The sequence below is a fragment of the Siphateles boraxobius genome, unplaced genomic scaffold (genome assembly GCF_051911475.1).
Source record: "Siphateles boraxobius isolate OS27281-9 unplaced genomic scaffold, OSU_SipBor_1 77, whole genome shotgun sequence".
NCBI classification, from domain to species: Eukaryota; Metazoa; Chordata; class Actinopteri; order Cypriniformes; family Leuciscidae; genus Siphateles; species Siphateles boraxobius.
This window is the reverse complement of record NW_027509205.1, coordinates 9,531,936-9,551,161: the sequence shown is the minus strand read 5'-3', so window position 1 is coordinate 9,551,161 and position 19,226 is coordinate 9,531,936. Positions and strand designations below refer to the sequence as shown.

Here is a 19,226-nt window from a genome sequence, read left to right as displayed (position 1 = left end):
GGGAAATACAGGTAAAATGGGACACATGCTGATCATCTGTAATTGGTGTCATTTTAAAATATGATCCCAAATGTATACTCCCTAAAAAAATACCTACAAAAATCTAACCTACAATATACAGTGGTAAAATAAATATTAAATACAAAAACTTGTCCTCTTTACCATATTGCTCCAGCAGTAGGCCCTATATTGTGCAAACATTTGTTGACAACATTGTTATATGTCGAGTTTCAAATATTTTTATTTGCCACTTCAACAGAATATCCAGTTAACTGCTGCATTCATTGGTCCATATCAACCAAATAACATTATACTTTGGTACATTCATTTTGTGCTTTGCTTTTCCTCCCAAATGGCTTGATTTAGTTTATGCTGTGGTACAACAGTAGGTAGGCCAAAAAGTTCAGTCTAAGAAATAACTCCTAGAAAATACCCCACAAAAAAAAAAAAACCATTAGTGTTGATTTTATTTTTGTTTACTTCTCTCGAGCTTGAGTCAACATGCAGTGTCGCGTACAGTATTATGTCCCTTTTTTAACGGAGAGTTCCGGTCCTGGCTTATGATTGGTCAGAATAGCGTTCCACCAACTATGACGCGAAATGACACCTGTTGAAATCACTAAAGCGCAGAAGTAAGTTTTCGGTCAGTCAGGAACATATTCTTGTGCAACGCGCTTACCACATGTATTTTCATAACCTTTTAATCAAATTCTGTCCTTAATATCTTTAAGATTTATAGACTGTTTGTCTACCTCAATAGGCACTTGAGGCCGTTACACAATAATTCGTGGCCTCGCGATTATTGCTTAAATAGATCTCCATTTCCGAATCGCTAATCGGTGTTAGTGCAAAGATAGTAATTACTCTGTTAGGAGATATGACAAATTCATCTTATAAAACGTTATTTTTTGCTTAAACCTAATGAATTCATTCCTGCAAATCATGACGACTGTCCTTCATTTACTAACTTAGAATTACCTACAAAATTGCACTCAATCGATTATAGTAATGTTTACAATCTAGGAGTGGTCCCCATTTGTTATCCTTTTGAAAACAGAGTAAAATTAATTTATATACATCATAAATCTGGAGGGTAAAAAATGGACCAGAGCGCTATTCTCTGAGAAGTTTCACGGCATGAAAAAGTAGGCTACACTTTGTTCTGGTAGATGAGCATTAAACCGATTTAAAGAACGAGTGAAGATAGAGGCATCAATACAATCAATACAAGGCACAAAGTCAGTCAAACAGAGCACTTGTCCAGCCTCTTTTGTTAACGCTGCAATGCATTTCATGGATAATTGTATATTATATTTACATTAAGCATAAGAAATGTTACAACATAACGATTTACAATAGTATAAACTTAGATGCATCAATATTGACTATAAGAAATAATACTGACTCAACAGAAAGGCACTTGTTTGTAACTATAGTACTGGTCCGGGTTAAAATACTGGAGACAGGCTATTCTGCACCAGGTAGTGGAATAGGATTAACAAATTATTTGTTCATACTTAAAGAACTGTACAAACGGACTCTGGCCAGGAAGTCAGTGACCTCAGCGCTATCCCACTAGACAGAAAGTCATGCTTACATTGCACAATAACAGGAAATCCACGTTAATGGGCCTGAGATCCCGTTGGAAGGCTCTTCAAGGTCAGCAGGCTAGTGTTACTGCTAACTGTGTATCAACCACAACAACCATTATTCCTGTGCCAACACAAGCTTTTACCAACGCTCCTCAGGATTTGCGTGTGCGAGCGTTCATGAGGCCAGGGTGGCAGCCCTGAATGTCTGTGCTGTAATGGCTTTATTGAAAGGGCCTCCAGTGCAGAATCCAAAAAGGATTTCCATAAATAAATAACTTCCCCACCCCCTTAAAACCAAAGACATTGTTTTGGTCCTGCACTTCCCTCAGTCACCGTGAATTGCAGGAAGATGCCATTTCAGAAAGCGGGGGGAGAGTAGCAGAGGGTGAGTGAGTGAGGGGTCTTTAGGGTCGCTTCCACCCATTCCGGATCACCGCGTCAGCTCGCAGGAAGGGCTGGCTTCGGAGATCTGTGAGTGGGGAGGGAGAGAGTTAGAGTTAGATCAGGGAACACTCAGGGTAGCAGGGGTCATTCTCAGCACCTCAGTTGGCTGCAAATAATTATACTGTCTTTGAAAAGGTTGATGGAATGTTTTTTTTGTGTGTTTTTTTGCTCTTGTGTTCTCAGATCTTAAAGAAACAGTTTACCCAAAAATGTGATGTTGTCATTTACCCATCCTCAGGTTGTTCATACTTTTTTAATCTGTGAAAGGAGAAATTCAGCATAATGTTGACACTGTCTGTGTCCTTACAATGAAAGCAGCAGTGACTGGCAAAAAGGACAAAAACGTATATACACAGCTATTGAATATAATAGTTTTGGAGCCTGAAAGCAATTGGTCATGTCTAACTTTGTTGTACACTAGCGTTCAAAGGTTTTGGTCCGTAAGATGAACAAAAGTCTTACAGGTTTGGAACGACATGAGGATGAGAAAATGAGAAAATGAAAAGACAGAATTTTCATTTTTAGGTGAACTAACACTTTAAAGTATTAAAATATGCAGTTAATATTAATCTCAATAACTGCTTGTAGTACAAAGCATACAATGTAAAACACTAAGAAACACAACAAAATATAATCACTGCAGTAAGACCATTTAGCACATTACAAATACATTTGAACTGATGGATTCAGTGTTCAGCAAGGTCTTGAAAGATATAACATTTCTGTACATAATGAAACACTATACCACTAAATGACCATTACGTGTACTGTAGATCTTGCTGAACTGAACACAGATTTGCATGCATGTGACTAAATACAGCAGAGGACATACGTAAACATGTTAGCTAAACAGCACAGTGCAAAGATACAGCGGACAAACAGCTTTACATGCAACAGACATGACAAGAAAATATTCCTGGATCCTTCCAAAAGATCTAAGAAAATACTGTGGAAAAGCTACCAACAATTATACTAGTGCCATCCAAAGTTTAGTTTGTAATAATATTAGATATCTACAAACTATCACCACCATCATGTGGTAATTTGTTCTGTGCTATAAAAACAGCCAAATAAGGCCACAGTTTAAGGCTAAATATATCTTATATTGTTTTCACACAGTGACAAAGTTTCATAAACTATATAATTAGCAATGCAAAAAAAGCAATATTCAGAACAAGACTACATTTGGCCACATAAGCTTCAGCACTGTAGCGTTGTGCAAAATGTAGCACAGCTAAAGCAATTGAGCTGACGGTAAAAAGGCAGACAGGAGCAAAGCGAGATAAAGCTCCATGATGCCTTTCTTACCCTCCAATTATTTTGTGCTCAAATTTACTCAGATTAATCCCCTGTTCTGCTGGAAAGGTAGAACAAACAGTTATGGGGGAGAAGATGAGAGTTAGCAGATTACAAACCAAGTGAAACATAACAAGGACTGTAACACAGGCCAAATCTCTCTGGACAATATGACAAATAAAAAGACCCATGATAAGAACATTCTTTTAACAGCCTGGACATATATTAATATAACATCAAATCAGCATTTTATATTATTTTCATTATATACTAATTCATTTTCAGTTCATTTGTCACAATTCCCTTAAGAAAGATTTGGTCTGTCCCTGTTTCAGATCTGTGAACAGCTACAGCTTGTGTTTCCTACTATTCTGTTGTGCTTGGGTTAGTAGAGGATGCTGGGTAACCAGAGTGACAGAGTGGGACATGCGAGTGGTGGGGGTATGCATGCACTTTGCGACTGGTAAGAGAACGGGACAACCTGCGGCATTAGGGGCAGTTTTTGGGGAGGGTTTGGGGGGCTAGCAGATGGACTCGTCGAAGAGGTTGGTATCGCAGAAGAAGCGCGAGCCCCGTTTGGCCGTGCGGGCTGTGAAGGGCACACTCTTCAGCACTGAGGGAGGGAGGGAAGGAGGTCAGACACAGAACCTTATATCTGAGTTAAAAAAGGACCATGTGTTCCGAAGAAAAAAAACATTCGTTTTGATCTGTGCAACTTCCTGGCTTTTTTTGTGCAAGATGTTCTCAATCTTATTTAACGACCAAAGCAAGTTATTTAAATTTGTCTCTTTCTTGCCGCCGTTTGGTTGTATATTTGGTCTTGTATGATCAAGCACACAAGACATCATAAAATCTTCTACACTACCATTCACAGGGATCAGTAAGTTTTTTCCCCCAAGAAATCTACACTTATTTAGCAAGCATGCATAAAATGTATCAAAAAATTACAGTAAAGAGGATTTCTATTTCAAATAGTCTGTTCTTTTGAACTTTCGGTTTATCAAAACATTCTGAAAAAGGTATCAAACTTTCCATTTCGGTTTATCAAAAAATTCTGAAAAGGGCATTCACTTTCCATAAAAATATTAAGTATTTTCAACACTGATAATAATAAGAAATATTTCTTGAGCGGCAAGTCAGCATATTAGAATGATTTTTGAAGGATCATGTGACACTGAAGACTGGAGTAATGATACTGAAAATTCAGCTTTGCCATCACAGGAATAAATTATTTTAAAATATAGAAAAAAATATATATATTTCTCAAAATTATTGATTTTACTGTATTTCTGATCAAATAAATGAAGCCTTGGGAGAGACTTCTTTTAAATTCATGAATAAAATCGTACAGATCCCAAACTTTTGAACAGTACTGTATACCTCATATGCAGGAATTTGGGGGTTTTAAGGAAAAACTAGTCTGTTAATTAATAATTAACCCAGAAACAGCAAGCATAGTTAACGTTTGGATTAAACCATTAAAGTACACACGTTAAAGTTATGCTGAAACTCCTTGAAAGTAAAGCATTATTACATATTAAATCCTGATTTCTTTGTGACTAGAGTGACAGGAGTGGAAAAATTTACAAATCTTCATTCTATCAATAATATCTATAGCTTCATAAGTCTGGAGCATTGTTTATGAAATGTTAAAGTAGTAATTTTAGAATATTAACTTTGCTGAACAAGTCCACAACCTACAAAGATCCATTTTTGGCTGTTTTTTTCTGTTGTTGTTTTTTTTAGAATTGTAGCATCAAAAAGCCTCAAAAAAGTGTTTGCCAAAAAAATTATTCTGCGGTTCATAATTAAATAAACATAAATAGCCTTGTCTGAGAACATTATGTTAATAATAGATAATTTTTTTGTTTGTTTGTTAAAAACAATGAATTTTAAGGGTGTTATCTCTTCCTGGACAATTTCTGCAATATATCGTATAGGCATCCTCTATGATTTCTTTATATACTCTAGAAAGAGAAGAGCTTAGTTAATACACCTTATAATTAAATCTTAAGATCCCTGAGAGTTGATTCAAATTCCATTGTTTTTAACTGATGTGCACTTGTAAAGTATGCTGATCAAGCTGTAAGGGCTGTTGTTTAACATAACAGAGTGTACATTGCTGATGCGGAGAGCAGTGGACCACCACAGTGATTCTGGACCCCTGGCTGATTGCAGTCCTGCCTAGCCCACCTGTGATAATGTCTTCAATGGTGCCATCTTTGCCCTCATATACAGGCCGGTGGTCCTTGGCCTGTCTGCGCCGGAGCTCTGCGATCAAATCCTGCTGCTGCAGTCGCTTCTTTTGAGCCTGGACCTGCATTGAGGAAACAAGAAATATATTATATACCACTCATTCCACTGATTTTTGTAAATATTTAAAAGAATCAGGGACAGATTCAAGTTTTTTATTTTATTTTTTTATTTTGTAACAAAAACCAGAACCAGAACCATTAACCAATTACATAATAACTTATTGGTAACACTTTAAAATAAGGTCCTGATAGTTAATGCATTAACTAATAATGAGCATTACCTTTGTTGCAGTATTTATTAATCTTCGTTATTGTTATTTGTTAAAAATACAACTGTTCTTTGTTAGTTCATGTTATCTCAGGTCCATTAAATAATATTAACAGATAAAACTTTTGATTTTAATTATATTTTAAAAATTAATGTTGAAAATGTCCTTAAAGGGATAGTTCACCCAAAAATAAAAATTCTGTCATCATTTACTCACCCTTAAGTTGTTCCAAACCCGTATGAAATTCTCTTTTCTGCTGAACACAAAAATATATATTTTGAAGAATATGGGTAACCAAACAGTTGATGGACCCCATTGACTTCTATAGAACTCTATTTTTTCTGTACTCTGGAAGTCAATTGGGCCCATAAACTGTTTGATTACCCATATTCTTAAAAAAATCTTTTTTGTGTTCAGTAGAAAAAAAAGTAGTTCATACAGGTTTGGAACAACTTGAGGATGAGCAAATGATGAAAGAATTTTCATTTTAGGGTGACCTATTCCTTTAACTAAGATGCTAAATGCTTTAGAAATATCTTTCATTGTAATTTCATGTTAACAAATGTAAAGAACCCCTGTAGTGAAATTTTTTTTTTAAATGTTGTTTATATGTCTATTTGGTGTTTTTAATATGCTTTAAGACAAACCATGTGCAGAGTCATAAGTCAACACCATTGCTGAGTATCTCTTTAAAACTGCAGTGAAAAAAGAATGCTGAAATCGCTGGTGTTTCTGGTGTCACAAACTACCATGTAACCAATCACGACGTCCACAACGTAGGGACGAGCTTTAGCATATCCTTAACTGCGGTCTCGAGAGAACGTCTCGGTTACTTATGTCACCCACGTTCTGAGGAGGTAACGGAGACGTTACGTCAGTGAATGACGAAATGGGGGTTTCGCTTAGAAGCCTATCACCTTCGAGTTCTACAAAACGAGCCAATGGCAAGGAAATGCCATGGGTCTGCGGAATTTGCATAGTACAACTCCGCACCACCGCGTGACTGAGCTTCCTGTCGTGAGACTTGCACGGAGGAAGGGCTAGGCTTAACGCAGGAATACCAAGGTACACTGGGTGGCATATCCCAGGAGGAATATGTAACACAGTGCCTACCCGTAGGAAGGACTTAGAATACACATATGACCCGAGGCCAGGATGCATATGGAGAACTCAAGAGGTATCCAGCCCGCAGGGTGGAATGTTTCAACCTCGAGGCAAGGGAAAGACACATGCTCGGAGGAGACTTACGATGCGAGGTGATAGTGCTAACCCGAATGGGAGAACCGTGTACTGGTATGCCTGCCCCTCAAAACGGTGACTCAAAACGGTGACAAACGGTCTGTGTCGAGGAAGTATGGAGACATGAAAGTATGCTGAACTGAACCAGCGGGGTCATGCGAACCACAGACTTGATGGGGCAGCAACGCGGAATTACCAGCCCGGACGTGGGAGACAGAGTGTCCCAGTGTGGGGGCACGGTCATATGCCAACGTTCTGACAGAGCAGACCAGGGAAGGACGAGCGTTCCATGGGGGTCTGCTCTGGCGACAGAGGGGGATGAGAGAGGCCAGGCAAAGCGTTGCACACTGCCATCCGCAGCCAATGGGAGCTCAGAGATGGGGGTGTCAGTTCTTTCTTTAACCACATTAGGGTGCTGCCGGCTGTGAGACCAGCAGCGGGGTGAAGAGAACAAAAGATTCTCCCCCAGCCCTCCACCAGGGGAAAGGAGTGGCCCTGCTACCACCTCCTGGAAAGAACTGCAGCCCATCTCTGAGCAGTCCGTGTCAGGAGCGCCGTTTCGCCTGGCGTTTGGTAGGCTGCAGGGCTGGAGCAGACTGGGGCTCCTTCCTGCGGCCACCTCCATGACGTGGCCCTGGTGAAGGCTGCTGCTGGGGCCAGGCAGGAGGGGCGGGAGCCGCAAGAGGGCGCTATCGGCGGCGAGCAGACTGAGGCATCTGAGCCGGCGGCTGGGTGGAGGCAGCAGCTGGCCGCCGGAACAGAACATGTTTAATGGCCTCAGTCTGCTTCTGGGCGGCCGAGAACTGTTGAGCGAAGTCCTCAACCGTGCCGCCGAAGAGGCCAGTCTGGGATATAGGAGAGTTGAGGAAACAGGTTCGCTCAGCCTCTCTCATATCAGCCAGGTTTAGCCAGAGGTGTCTATCCTGGACCACAGCAGTGGACATCACCTGACCCAGGAAGAGTGGGGTCACCTTCGTCGCCCAGAGAGCGAGGTCGGTGGCAGCACGCACCTCTTCCATGAGCCCGTGAGAAGTGCACGGGCGAGACATCTTTAAAAAGTAGTGCCACGCGCAAGCTCTTTTTGTGAGAGGGAAAGCTCAGCAGAGTGATGAAGCGCTCAGATCACTGCACAGCTCAGCAGCAGGCAATGTGATCTCGCTGGAACACGCCATTGCACCAACACACTGGAGAGCCACTCGTCTCGTAGTACTGAAGATCTCAGACAAAGGCTTGCAGAGGAGATAAGAGAAGCTCTTGGCTCGAAGCAAAAACATAATGCCAGATTGCCAGCGTCCCTTTTATACCCACACGGTGGGGTGGAGTTGTGCTATGCAAATTCCACAGACCCATGGCATTTCCTTGCCATTGGCTTGTTTTGTAGAACTCGAAGGTGATAGGCTTCTAAGCAAAAGCCCCATTTCGTGATTCACTGACGTAACTCGCAGTGACTGAACGAAAGGGAAACCAGATTATCCCGGTATATTTTTCTGTTGCTATGAAAAATCAGGTACATTTAGCAATATAGCAGGTGATTTATGTATGTGATGTATATTACGATGTTATGATAAACTAAAGGCCTTTCTCCGCTGACGTTCTAAGTTGTTCAAAGCCTTTCTAAGGATGCTGATTGTTAGAAGATAGCTGTCTGGCTCTGAGATAACATTAGCAACACATTATTAGCTGTTTGATAACGTAGTCAAGCAAAAGGATAATCATATTAATTACCGTTGTATCCAACGTTGTAGACAGCGATACGTAAAACGCATTACCATTCTGATAAATCGACTTGTATACGAGTTGACCGAGTGGGTCTCTCAGCTGGTGTGAGTGAGTGGAGACAGGGCTAATTTGCATAATCATGAATCCGTGTATACTAAATGAAGCAAGGGTGTAGAGTTACAGTGGGAATTCATATAATGTTAACAAATGGAACCCAATTGTAAAATGTTACCAACCCTTTAAATTCTAGTATGATAAACAATTTTATCATTGGGGGGTATTTTAGTTATTTTTCACGGGTTCAGATTTCACCTTGGGGTCGTGCTGTTTGGCCTCCTGTGCTAGTAGTTTTTCTCTCATGGCTTCCTCTTGCTTCTTCTTCAGTTCGTTTTCCTCCACAGCCTCCTGCAGAAAACAACAGTTCCGGTAGAGATGTGAGTATGATCCGGGCCCTGACACTGCACAAAACACAGGCCACGACCTCACATCTAAATAATCACAGCAACCTCTGAGAAGGGATATGAATATGGACGCACACAAACACACAGAGATCTTGGAGCTTTTTTCAGTTCCTCATGTAGACTCATAAATCCACCAGCAGAACAATGTGAGGAAGAGGTGTGTGTATGCGTGTGTGTCCGGGTTAAAGGCGGTGAAGGCAAAACCCAGTCTAAACAGAACAGCTGCCCTTAAATCTCAGCCCAGCTGCCCCTTCCTGTTATTCACCCTCTACTAACGTCTGCTACTCCACCCCAGCGCTCTGATGCCGACTCTTCAACAGGGAAGACACTCAAACTAGGATGGCCAAAGGATATAAACACACATAGAAAGTGTGTGTCCATTCAGGGTTTCAACCAACAACCTTTCAGTTAGCAGGCCAGATCTTTCACCACTTCATGTTTACTAAACACGCCAGGTAGCAGATCATATGGACGATTCCTTCCTGTCCTTAATGAATTGAAAGCAGGTCGGGTTCACCTTCCCCCTGAGGCTTAGAAATTAAAAGTCTCTTCCTGACCTGATGACTATACAGAGCCACAAATGTGTTTACTCCTTGTCAAAATATGAAGATTCATTATCCGTTAGTGTGCTGTGCCTAGAACTGCTGAGTGAATAACTGAATGGATTACCTTGTAGGCTCTGATGAACCGTACAAACACTGGGAAGAAGACAGAGGGCGGCGTGGTTTTAGGACTCTCCCCAAAGTAATGCACCACATTGTTGAAGGCCTCCTGTAAGTGGATACAATGTGAGTTTGAAATAATCTGGTACTGTTTAATTGTCAGAAAGTGTTTTCTAAAAGACAGAAAGGACACCTCAGCAGTCTTGGCGTCTTTCTGTAGTTTGTCCAGCTGTGTATCGCTGGTCTGATGGAAGCTCTTGAGTATGGCGTGGTCGTGCAGACTGCACTCTCTCCTGACCAGATCCATGCCCTTACCGAGCTCCTTAACATCCAACAACACGTTCTCCAGGGACACTGTCACCGAAGATTTGAAATGAATGTAGTTACAGTTAAAATGGAAATTAATCCAAAGAAATTCATATAATTGCTGTATAGTAGATTTTCCAGTTCATTTTTCATTATGGATCACCCATTAAGATAATCATACACATACCTTAAAGGTTTTTCCATAAACTTTACATAGCATTTGTACTCATTGTTTAAAATGGTACCTATAAAAATTTAGGTGTCACCTCACAATAATTTGTTAACATTAGTTAATGAACAATAGAACAATAATATATTTATAAATTAACATTAATGTAGATTAATAAATTCTATAAAAATAACTTTAATGTATTAAACCTTATTGGACAAATTTATTCATCCACTACAATTGAAAAGTTTAGGGTCAGTAAGATTTTTTTTAAAGAAAATAATGCATTTATTCAGCAATATAAATTGATCAAAATAATGTAAATACAATTATAATGTACAAAAGATTCCTATTTCAAATAAATACTGTTCTTTTGAGCTTTCTATTCAGCAAAGAATCCTAAAAAAGTGTATCTCGTTTCAACAAAAATATTAAGTAGCAGATAAATGTTTCGTGAGCACCAAATCAGCATATTCGAATGATTCCAGAAGGATCATGAGACACTGAAGACTGGAATAATAATGCTGAAAATACAGCTTTGTCATCACAGGAATAAATTCCATTTACAAATATATTAAAATAGAAAACCGGTGTATTTCACAGTATTATTGTTTTACTGTATTTTGATCAAATTAATGATCTTATGCTTGGTGAGCATAAGAGGCATAAAAAATACTGACCCCAAGCTTTTGAACGGTAGTGTATTTTTCACTATATTTAATAAATTCATAAATAACTCAATGCTCTAATTTACCCCAAATGCTTCTAAATGGAGCCAAACACAAAGCAATAATGAATTTCCTCTGTTGTGTAACTTTCTTTGAATTGCCATTCTGTACAATTCCATTTTTTGTATTTCTAATTTAAAAAACAATTCAAATTCCAACCTTGTAGGACACAGACCTGCAGCAGCTTTATCCACAAAGTGCAGTTCATTGTAGAAGGTAGCCAGTTCAGGATATTTCTCTTTGACGACCAGAGCAATGTAGTGGAGCAGTGTCATCTTCCTGTCAGTAGACTTAGTATCTAGCAGCTGAGAGAGAACAACAAAAGCATGAGTGAGAACAGCACTGTGATTTAACTACACCATCATGTAGAAAGCCAATTCTACAACCAAGCTCACCAGATCCAGACTCTGAAGTTTGAAACCATACACCGAGCCTCTTTTACTACTGTTCATGTAGTTGCCCACAGCCAGAATGATCTGTGTGGAGACGGAAAAAAATAGACAGTTAAGCATAATGCTAGACAAATTTCAGATGATCTTGAGCCTTTATAATGAACAAGACAGGTAGACATTTACTTCAAGAATCTTCTTTAACTTTGGAGAAGACTTCACTGAAGCTGATGCCGCGATGATGGCATTGAGTTGCTGTGGATGTCAAAGAGTTAAAGAGATGTCAATTCATGATTTGATCAAGGTGACCATGATATAGGCAAGAACGTGTTTCTAGATAAACATCTATGTTGGTCCAGGAATAGGTCAAACAAACATACTTAACCACAAGCCTAACAACTCTAAAATCAGAGATTAATGACAGGTTGATAAGTCTACGCCTATGCCTACGCCTAAAATGTAAATACTGAATTCAAATGTTGTTCCACAAACAACAAGGATGACGATATAAAAAATAAAAAATCTATTTAAAAAAATTCCCAGCTTTCCATTTGTTGACCATCATAGTTGCTCACCGGTGTCAGCATGTTGACATTATCACTGAAGTTGCCCACAAACGTGATGATGCTCATTCTCTGAGTGAGCCGCTCAATCTTGCTGAAGAAGAGCATGAAGCGGTCTTCCTCTGCAAGCTGGTCCAGAGGTCTCCTCTCCCGCTCGTACTGACGCAGTAGTTTGCTCTCAGCATCCGTAGGCAGGAACCGCATCAGGCATTCCACAAAGTCCACCGGCAGGGCCTTCAGATCAAACCTGCAACATGGAAGTTGCATCATATTCATCTCAGATGAGATTATTGAGAAGATGAAGACACAATATGACGAAAATCTTGAGTATGTGCTTACGTTTGAATGGCTTTGCAAATCTCCTCTGTGGACTTGTTGGCCTTGCGCAGAGTGATGGCCAAGTTCTTCGAGCGATTGGCATCAAGTAGCTGCACTTTATTAATGGCCTTCTGGGAAACCTTGCTCTTTGAGCATGACAGATCCACCACAGGACCCTGGGCTTTAGTCTTGAACAGCTCCTCAAACTTCTCCAGATCTAACTCCTACACGACAGAACAAAAGCACTTAGGATGAGTGGAGGGTTTCAGGGAACACACTCAAAATATGTTCAAATCTGATTCACGCTCAATATTACCTCAAGCACACGCTCATCATCGATCTCGTTGAAGACGGTGCCATTGATCTGGTTGGGTTTCAGTGCAGCCCAGTTGAAGATAGGAAGGCGGAACTTGGTTTTTATGGGTTTCTTGATGCGTATGGCTATGAGAGATGAAGAAACATAAGGGTCATACAATACCTTAACTAACTTAGAATATGTATATATATAGTATATATGTGTATATATATAATCATGAGAGTGATTTGTCACTCACTTTGATATTTTTTTGTCAACAAATTGGAGCCAAGATACTGTAGTACAATTTTCTTATTAATATTTTTACTTAGGTATTACCTGATAAGCCAACACTAAGGATGACTGATGGTGATGTTCCGGGCAGAGGTGGAGGAGGTGGAGGAGGAATAGGAACACACTCGACTATAAAAAAAGAGAGATTGTATACATTAGCATGTGTTTATTTTCAGTTTTACTCTTAAAAACGGTTCCTAAACAGTTAGAAGCTTAATGGATATTTAGTTAGTTCCAGTCCAGCTGCTTCCTCAGCAGAAACCGCTCCTTAGCTAAAGGAAACACCCTTAGCTTTTCCTTTTCCTGCTAAGCGTGCAACGACTTGTACATTTGAAGGTCTGTAGCTCAGAGGGAAACAGCATCCACAGCTTTGCCTTGTTTTTCTGTATATCTTATTCTACAATAACTCTAATAAAGTCTCCATAATCTGGGGCTTCAAGGGAATCCCTACATACCCGCTTTCCATTGACAGTGGGCTTGCGCTGGTGCCAAATCAAATATTTTCCCTGTCCGCCTATGTTATTTTATTTACATACACTACAGTTAAGTAAAAAAAAATTTATTACTTTTATTCAGCAAGGATTAATTAAATTGATCGTAAGTGACAGTAATTAATTTAAACATTTATAATATTACAAAAGATTTCTATTTCAAATAAATGCTGCTATTTCAAATAAATATTACTATTATTTTTGATCAAATAAATGCAGCCTTGGTGAGTATCTCACTCTCTATCCCTCTTATGGAAGGTTTATACTGCAAATTCAAATACACAAGGGTAAAATTGCAGGGATTGTCATGCATACAAATTTAAGTATCTTTTGTCACATAAAATCTGCTTTGAGCCTCCAAGAGCACCCCCTTGAAGATCTTTGATAGCTTATTGCATAATGAATATATGTGACACACGATAAAGTGAATTTCATATGCAAAACACACATTCACCCTATTGTTTTTCTTGGCTATTCTCTGAGTACCTTCTGAAGGGAGCGGTGGGGCCGGTGGAGGTGGTGGTGGCGGCGGAGGTGGAGCAACAGCTTCATTAGGAGCGATTGAAGTGACACCCGGACCTCCAGTCCCACTCATGCTTGCAGTAAGTGAGTTCAGGTCTCTCAGAGGAGCTCCAGCTGCTGCTCCACCACCCAGAGCCTCGATGGCAATGTCCCCATCAGGCTGCTTGCGTAAACGGATGGTGCCCTGCTGCTCCAGCTCCAGCAGCCGCTTCTCGATGTTGTTGTGCCTCTGGAAGGCAGCGTCCTTCTCCTGGATCATCCGTCGCAGTGTGTGCACCTGTGTGCTGGCGGACTCATACGTCTCCTGGATAACCATGGGAAGAAAGGAAGAGCAGTCAATAGTCAAGGATGTTGGGGTACATACAACATTTGTAATTTCCCCCAAAAAATAGTATGGTGGATAGATGGTTGTCCGTCCTGCTTTGAGTACTAAATATATTTCTCTTCATGCACATTCTGTTTGGTTATGATTCAAAGTGTGTCATAAAAACCTATTTGGATGATACTGTATGTGATACTATATTTTGATATATAAACATCTTTTTAACATTTTCGGGGTTCTCAGAAGCGAACGTTGTTATAGTTGGGTACACTTCTGTAATGATGAACTGAAACTACAACAAAAAATAATTTTGCGTTTCCATTTGCCCCAATAGCAAAGGAAAAATTCCACTATCCATGAAACAGCATTTTTATGACTTTCCAAAAAAGGAAAAAATATCAAGAGATTAAGTTGGTCAGAATCCATCAATACAATACTCAACTTTGCTTTACAATGTTAATAACTGAAAAGGGTCCACTGTACTAAATGACTTTCATAATTATTTGCCATGGTATTTTCTTTGACAGTGCTTTAAAGAATACCCTAGTAGTAGATATCCAAATCTCTCTCTCTTCATATATATATATATATATATATATATATATATATATATATATATATAGAGAGAGAGAGAGAGAGAGAGAGAGAGAGAGAGAGAGAGAGAGAGAGAGAGATTTTATAGAGAATTTACATTACATTCAATTTACATGACATCATAAGTAACTATAAATTAAATTAAATCAAAGTGTGAGTGATATAAGAAAATATTTATATTATGATGCTCTTAAACTTTTTTTATCGATAATGATACATTTGTCATAATATATACACTTCCATTCAAAAGTTTGGGGTCAGTAAGATTTTTTAACAACAAAAAATGTTTCCACAAAAATATACTAATAATAAGAAGAAATGTTTCTTGAGCAGCAAATCAGCATACCAGCATCTAAAAAACTTGGTTGTACCATGGTAAACGTCCAAAAAAACTGTATTTTATTACATTAAATGTTATTAAACATTTATACATCTAGTAACCAGACCATGCAAAAGCTACAAATGATGAATATTTAGTTCTTACTAAAGACATATTCTTGATTAAATTTGTCATCATCATTCCTATTACTTATTCAAATTATATGTTATACTTTTATGTATAAATAAATAATTATATGAGCTATTTGCATATCAACCTCATGAGTGAAGGTGATATAAGTGATTGAGAGCGAGTGATCGTGGCCTACCTTTATGGCTGACAGTTCCTTGTCTTTGTGTAACAGCTGTTTCTCCAGGTCTGCTACCTTCATCATGGTCTCATTTTCAACATCTAGAAGCTTCTCTGTCACCTAGAACAAAAATAAAGGGAGCAAACATGACAGCGTGAGAGCTGGCGAAACAAAAATGAGAGGAGAGAGGCAGTTCAGAGCATTTATCCTATAAACATCTATCCCATACCCTTTTAAGCTTTCATCTGTGTCTCTCACTCTCTTACGAGTCAATAAAGAGAATTTTTCCAGCAGTATGACACAGCAGATAAGGCAGCATCACTTTCACTTTTGAAGCAGTGGAGATTACACACATAGTGGAATATTTGGGGAATTCTATCCTCCACCCCCAGCGAGAGCAAAGGGATTGTTGTGTGATTCTCTGTTCATTTCATGACCTTTGCCATGAGCATAACATAGTCCAGCAGAAAGGCCCACTACGGAGTCAAGATCAGAGGAACAATCTGAAGTTTGTTTTCACACTGTCTGCATTCTCAGATTTGCAGGCCAGTATGCGCTAAACTAAGCACTTTTAAGCCCAATCAGTCTGCAAGTCAGATTATAAATTATATTTTAAGATCCCTCTGCACTCAGTGAACTCTGATAAGGGTGAAGTTATTAAAATATTAGAAGTGACAAGATAGATAGATAGATAGATAGATAGATAGATAGATAGATAGATAGATAGATAGATAGATAGATAGATAGATAGATAGATAGATAGATAGATTTGATCAATTTAGTAAAAAAAATTCAAAGTCATGTATATTGTTATACATGTATACATGTATAACATTATCAATAAATATATAATTATTTAAAAAATAGTTTTATTTCTTATAATATAATCTGCTCTGTGTCGTTTTTAATGTAACCCAGGATGATTTTCTCATTTTAGTTGATAAATTGAGTTTTTTTCTGGTTCTAAAGATTATCCATCACATTAAATTTCTACTGGTAATTGTAACTAATAAATCGCCCACCCTTGACTGCAGCTATTCTATTACCATTCTACATCTTTTTTTTTATAATAATAACATTTAGCAATGGAAGGAAAGGGAGTATCTAATGGTTCTTACATGAGACAAATGCTCTTCTAGCTCATCCACTTTCTCCAGGGCCACATTCTTTGTTTCAGCGTCTTCCAACAAACCTCCGACATCAAACACGTTATCCAGGTAAGCCTGGATCTGCACCGACAACTTATCACTCTCTGTGTGCTTGGATTTCTGCGAGGAAACACAAGGGATTTCATAATGTTTTATCATGTGGTTACTCTATCATGTGGTTTAAGAATATATTCTGTTTGACTTAATTATTTAATAGTATTTCAAATAAAAAAGCATCTACACACTGAACATTTGACTTGCCCATTTAAACATTGAATAATTTTACAGTATTTTTAACATTGACTAAATACCTCCAAGAAGTCATCAAGCCCCAGCTTAGTGAACTCATACTGCAGATGTACACGGAAGTTCATGTCCTCCACCGAATGGACCACAATATTGATGAACTGCATACAGGCCACCTGAGACACAAACACACACACATTTAAACACATTCATGTCTCGCACAAGCAAACAGGTACAAAAATACCCAAGTGCTTTCATGCACTTACCATGAAGTCAATGTTCCCATCTTCACTACGGAAATACTCCATCAGCTTTTCAAAGCGATGCTTCTCCTTACAAACCTGCAGATATTTTGATTTAGACAATCACAGAAACACGGTAACCCCCTGAGTACAGTCAGATATTTCAAGTGTTAAATATGAAGTGTGATAGTTACAACTCTAATATCCTCACAAATAAACATCCTACTTTGAACACTTTGAGAAGAACAAACATAACAGAAAATACTATTGAGTTTTCTATTTCTCAAAACAGCAGGGTGTGAGGTTATGGGCTTCAGAGAAGATGAGATGGAGAATTCAGATAAGGAAAAAGTCACACTTCTTTATAGACTTTATGGAAAAAGAAGGGGATCAAAAGGGCAAAGGAGCAACGTTAGGGCTCACGTTTCACCATGGAAGATTGGAAACTTGCAGAATATGCTGCTATTAACAATACTACTTACTATTTAAAATACTTCAATCAGTTTCTTGCTTAGGTCAATAATGCCCTGCTGAATTAAATGTGGAACGTTTAATTCATTAGTCTAAATTCAAAGTTAGTTCAACCACAGACTCTTTGAAGACTAGTTCTGCCAGTCTGCAGGCAGCATATTATTTCAGTCTCTCTCACAGCGTTGTTGCAACTGCTGTTGATTAGCTCTGCTACTTTCTCAGGATAGAGTTGGACAGTTATGGGGTAATTGGCCCGTTTCCGGTATTTAAATGAATAGGCAAACAAAACTGAGAGGTTGAGTGAACAGTTGAGTCTGCAGGCAATTCACTCCCCCCAAAACACAGATCTTTATCAAAGATGTGGGTTTAATGAAACGACTGGCTTAAGATGTGTTTTCCCACAAATGCATTTAAAAAAAGGCCAGCTAATTGGCTTTGTATGTGCACAAACTAAAACAAAACAACTTTTTGTAACATTTAATATTGCATCTGTGGTTATTGTAATATACATGCAGGTGTGTATATCCCAGGATCTACCTCTTTGAAGTTATCAAACGCTGAGAGGATGATTTCATGACCACCTCGCACCAAACATACAGCAGCCAGCAGCTCCAGGACCAGCGCCTTTGTTCTATAAGCAGAACAAAAGCTTCTGTGAGCATTCAACTGGCCTAGAGTGGCAGAGCAGGACTCGCGTAATAAGACGGGTAACATTACCAACTTGAAAGATCATCACCCACCTACACCTGCTTAGATCTATCTTTCAGGGAGAACAGCAGCTTTGTGTCCATTGTTATACAATTTTCAAAATCAGAAATGGGATATCGCACTTTCATCTTGAGCCTCTCATAGGGGTCAGGTCTGATGTTGAGTATCAGTAATTGTAGGTGGGGTAATTTTTTCAGAGATGTTTTGAAATGACACAATCCAAGAAAACATTAAGTGATAGATTGGTGCACTGATTCATTGAGCTCAAGGAATGATGCTGTTCAAGATGTAACAAAGGCTGGGGTTTTTCCATGCTTCAGTCTGAAATGATCTAAGCTTTCACTACAAATGCAATTAGTCAGACTGACAGTAATCCGCTCTAAAGAGTTCATTCTTACCAAACAAATGCACAACTTTAATCTCCAACTTCACAGTCTAATGAAAACTAAAGGCCACTGAAAGTATTGCATTTAACAGGCTCCTACGTTAGTTACCTACCCTGTAAACAATTATCATAATTTTAAATTACAGGTAAAAGACTGTAAAAATGTTATGGTAAAAACCTGTTAATTGGTTAACGGTAAGATCCCATATTCTATACAACGAAAAAGTATAATAGATATAATGAAACATTTTATGTAATTTTACAGTGAAATATTCCTAAAAGTACAGATTTTGGAGCCGAAAAAGATCAAGTCATCTTATAATTTACAGTGAAAACCTGACATATTAAGACATATTAAGTGACTGTTCACACAGAATGCTTTTTTCCATTCCACTGCGCTGCTTTTCCGTTGTTTTTTTATGTATACACGGACGAGACTGACTTCTGCGCTCAAATCTTTTGCTGTCTC

The 19,226-nt window shown here is 38.7% G+C and overlaps 1 protein-coding gene across 9 annotated transcripts in view; it reads right to left on the bottom strand.

The window, feature by feature from the left end:
- Positions 1-223: 223 nt before the first annotated feature.
- fmnl3 (formin-like 3) overlaps positions 224-19,226 on the bottom strand; it is a 56,081-nt gene continuing 37,078 nt past the window's right edge. For 2 of the 9 annotated variants that reach the window (XM_077218778.1, XM_077218774.1), the window contains 19 exons: positions 18,202-18,295; positions 17,218-17,292; positions 17,017-17,127; positions 16,676-16,825; positions 15,576-15,677; positions 13,977-14,316; positions 13,045-13,128; positions 12,727-12,851; positions 12,432-12,634; positions 12,105-12,339; positions 11,716-11,784; positions 11,536-11,616; positions 11,316-11,445; positions 10,131-10,291; positions 9,945-10,046; positions 9,127-9,219; positions 5,526-5,649; positions 3,814-3,945; positions 224-2,061 (listed from right to left, as the gene is read on the bottom strand). In XM_077218778.1, the coding sequence (XP_077074893.1) occupies positions 3,854-3,945; positions 5,526-5,649; positions 9,127-9,219; positions 9,945-10,046; positions 10,131-10,291; positions 11,316-11,445; positions 11,536-11,616; positions 11,716-11,784; positions 12,105-12,339; positions 12,432-12,634; positions 12,727-12,851; positions 13,045-13,128; positions 13,977-14,316; positions 15,576-15,677; positions 16,676-16,825; positions 17,017-17,127; positions 17,218-17,292; positions 18,202-18,295 (2,371 nt within the window). In that variant the 3' untranslated portion in view covers positions 224-2,061; positions 3,814-3,853. Of the gene's footprint in view, positions 2,062-3,344; positions 3,394-3,813; positions 3,946-5,525; positions 5,650-9,126; positions 9,220-9,944; positions 10,047-10,130; positions 10,292-11,315; positions 11,446-11,535; positions 11,617-11,715; positions 11,785-12,104; positions 12,340-12,431; positions 12,635-12,726; positions 12,852-13,044; positions 13,129-13,976; positions 14,317-15,575; positions 15,678-16,675; positions 16,826-17,016; positions 17,128-17,217; positions 17,293-18,201; positions 18,296-19,226 lie in introns of all 9 variants that reach the window. The other 7 variants (XM_077218779.1, XM_077218775.1, XM_077218780.1 and 4 more) reach the window with 4 other exon arrangements.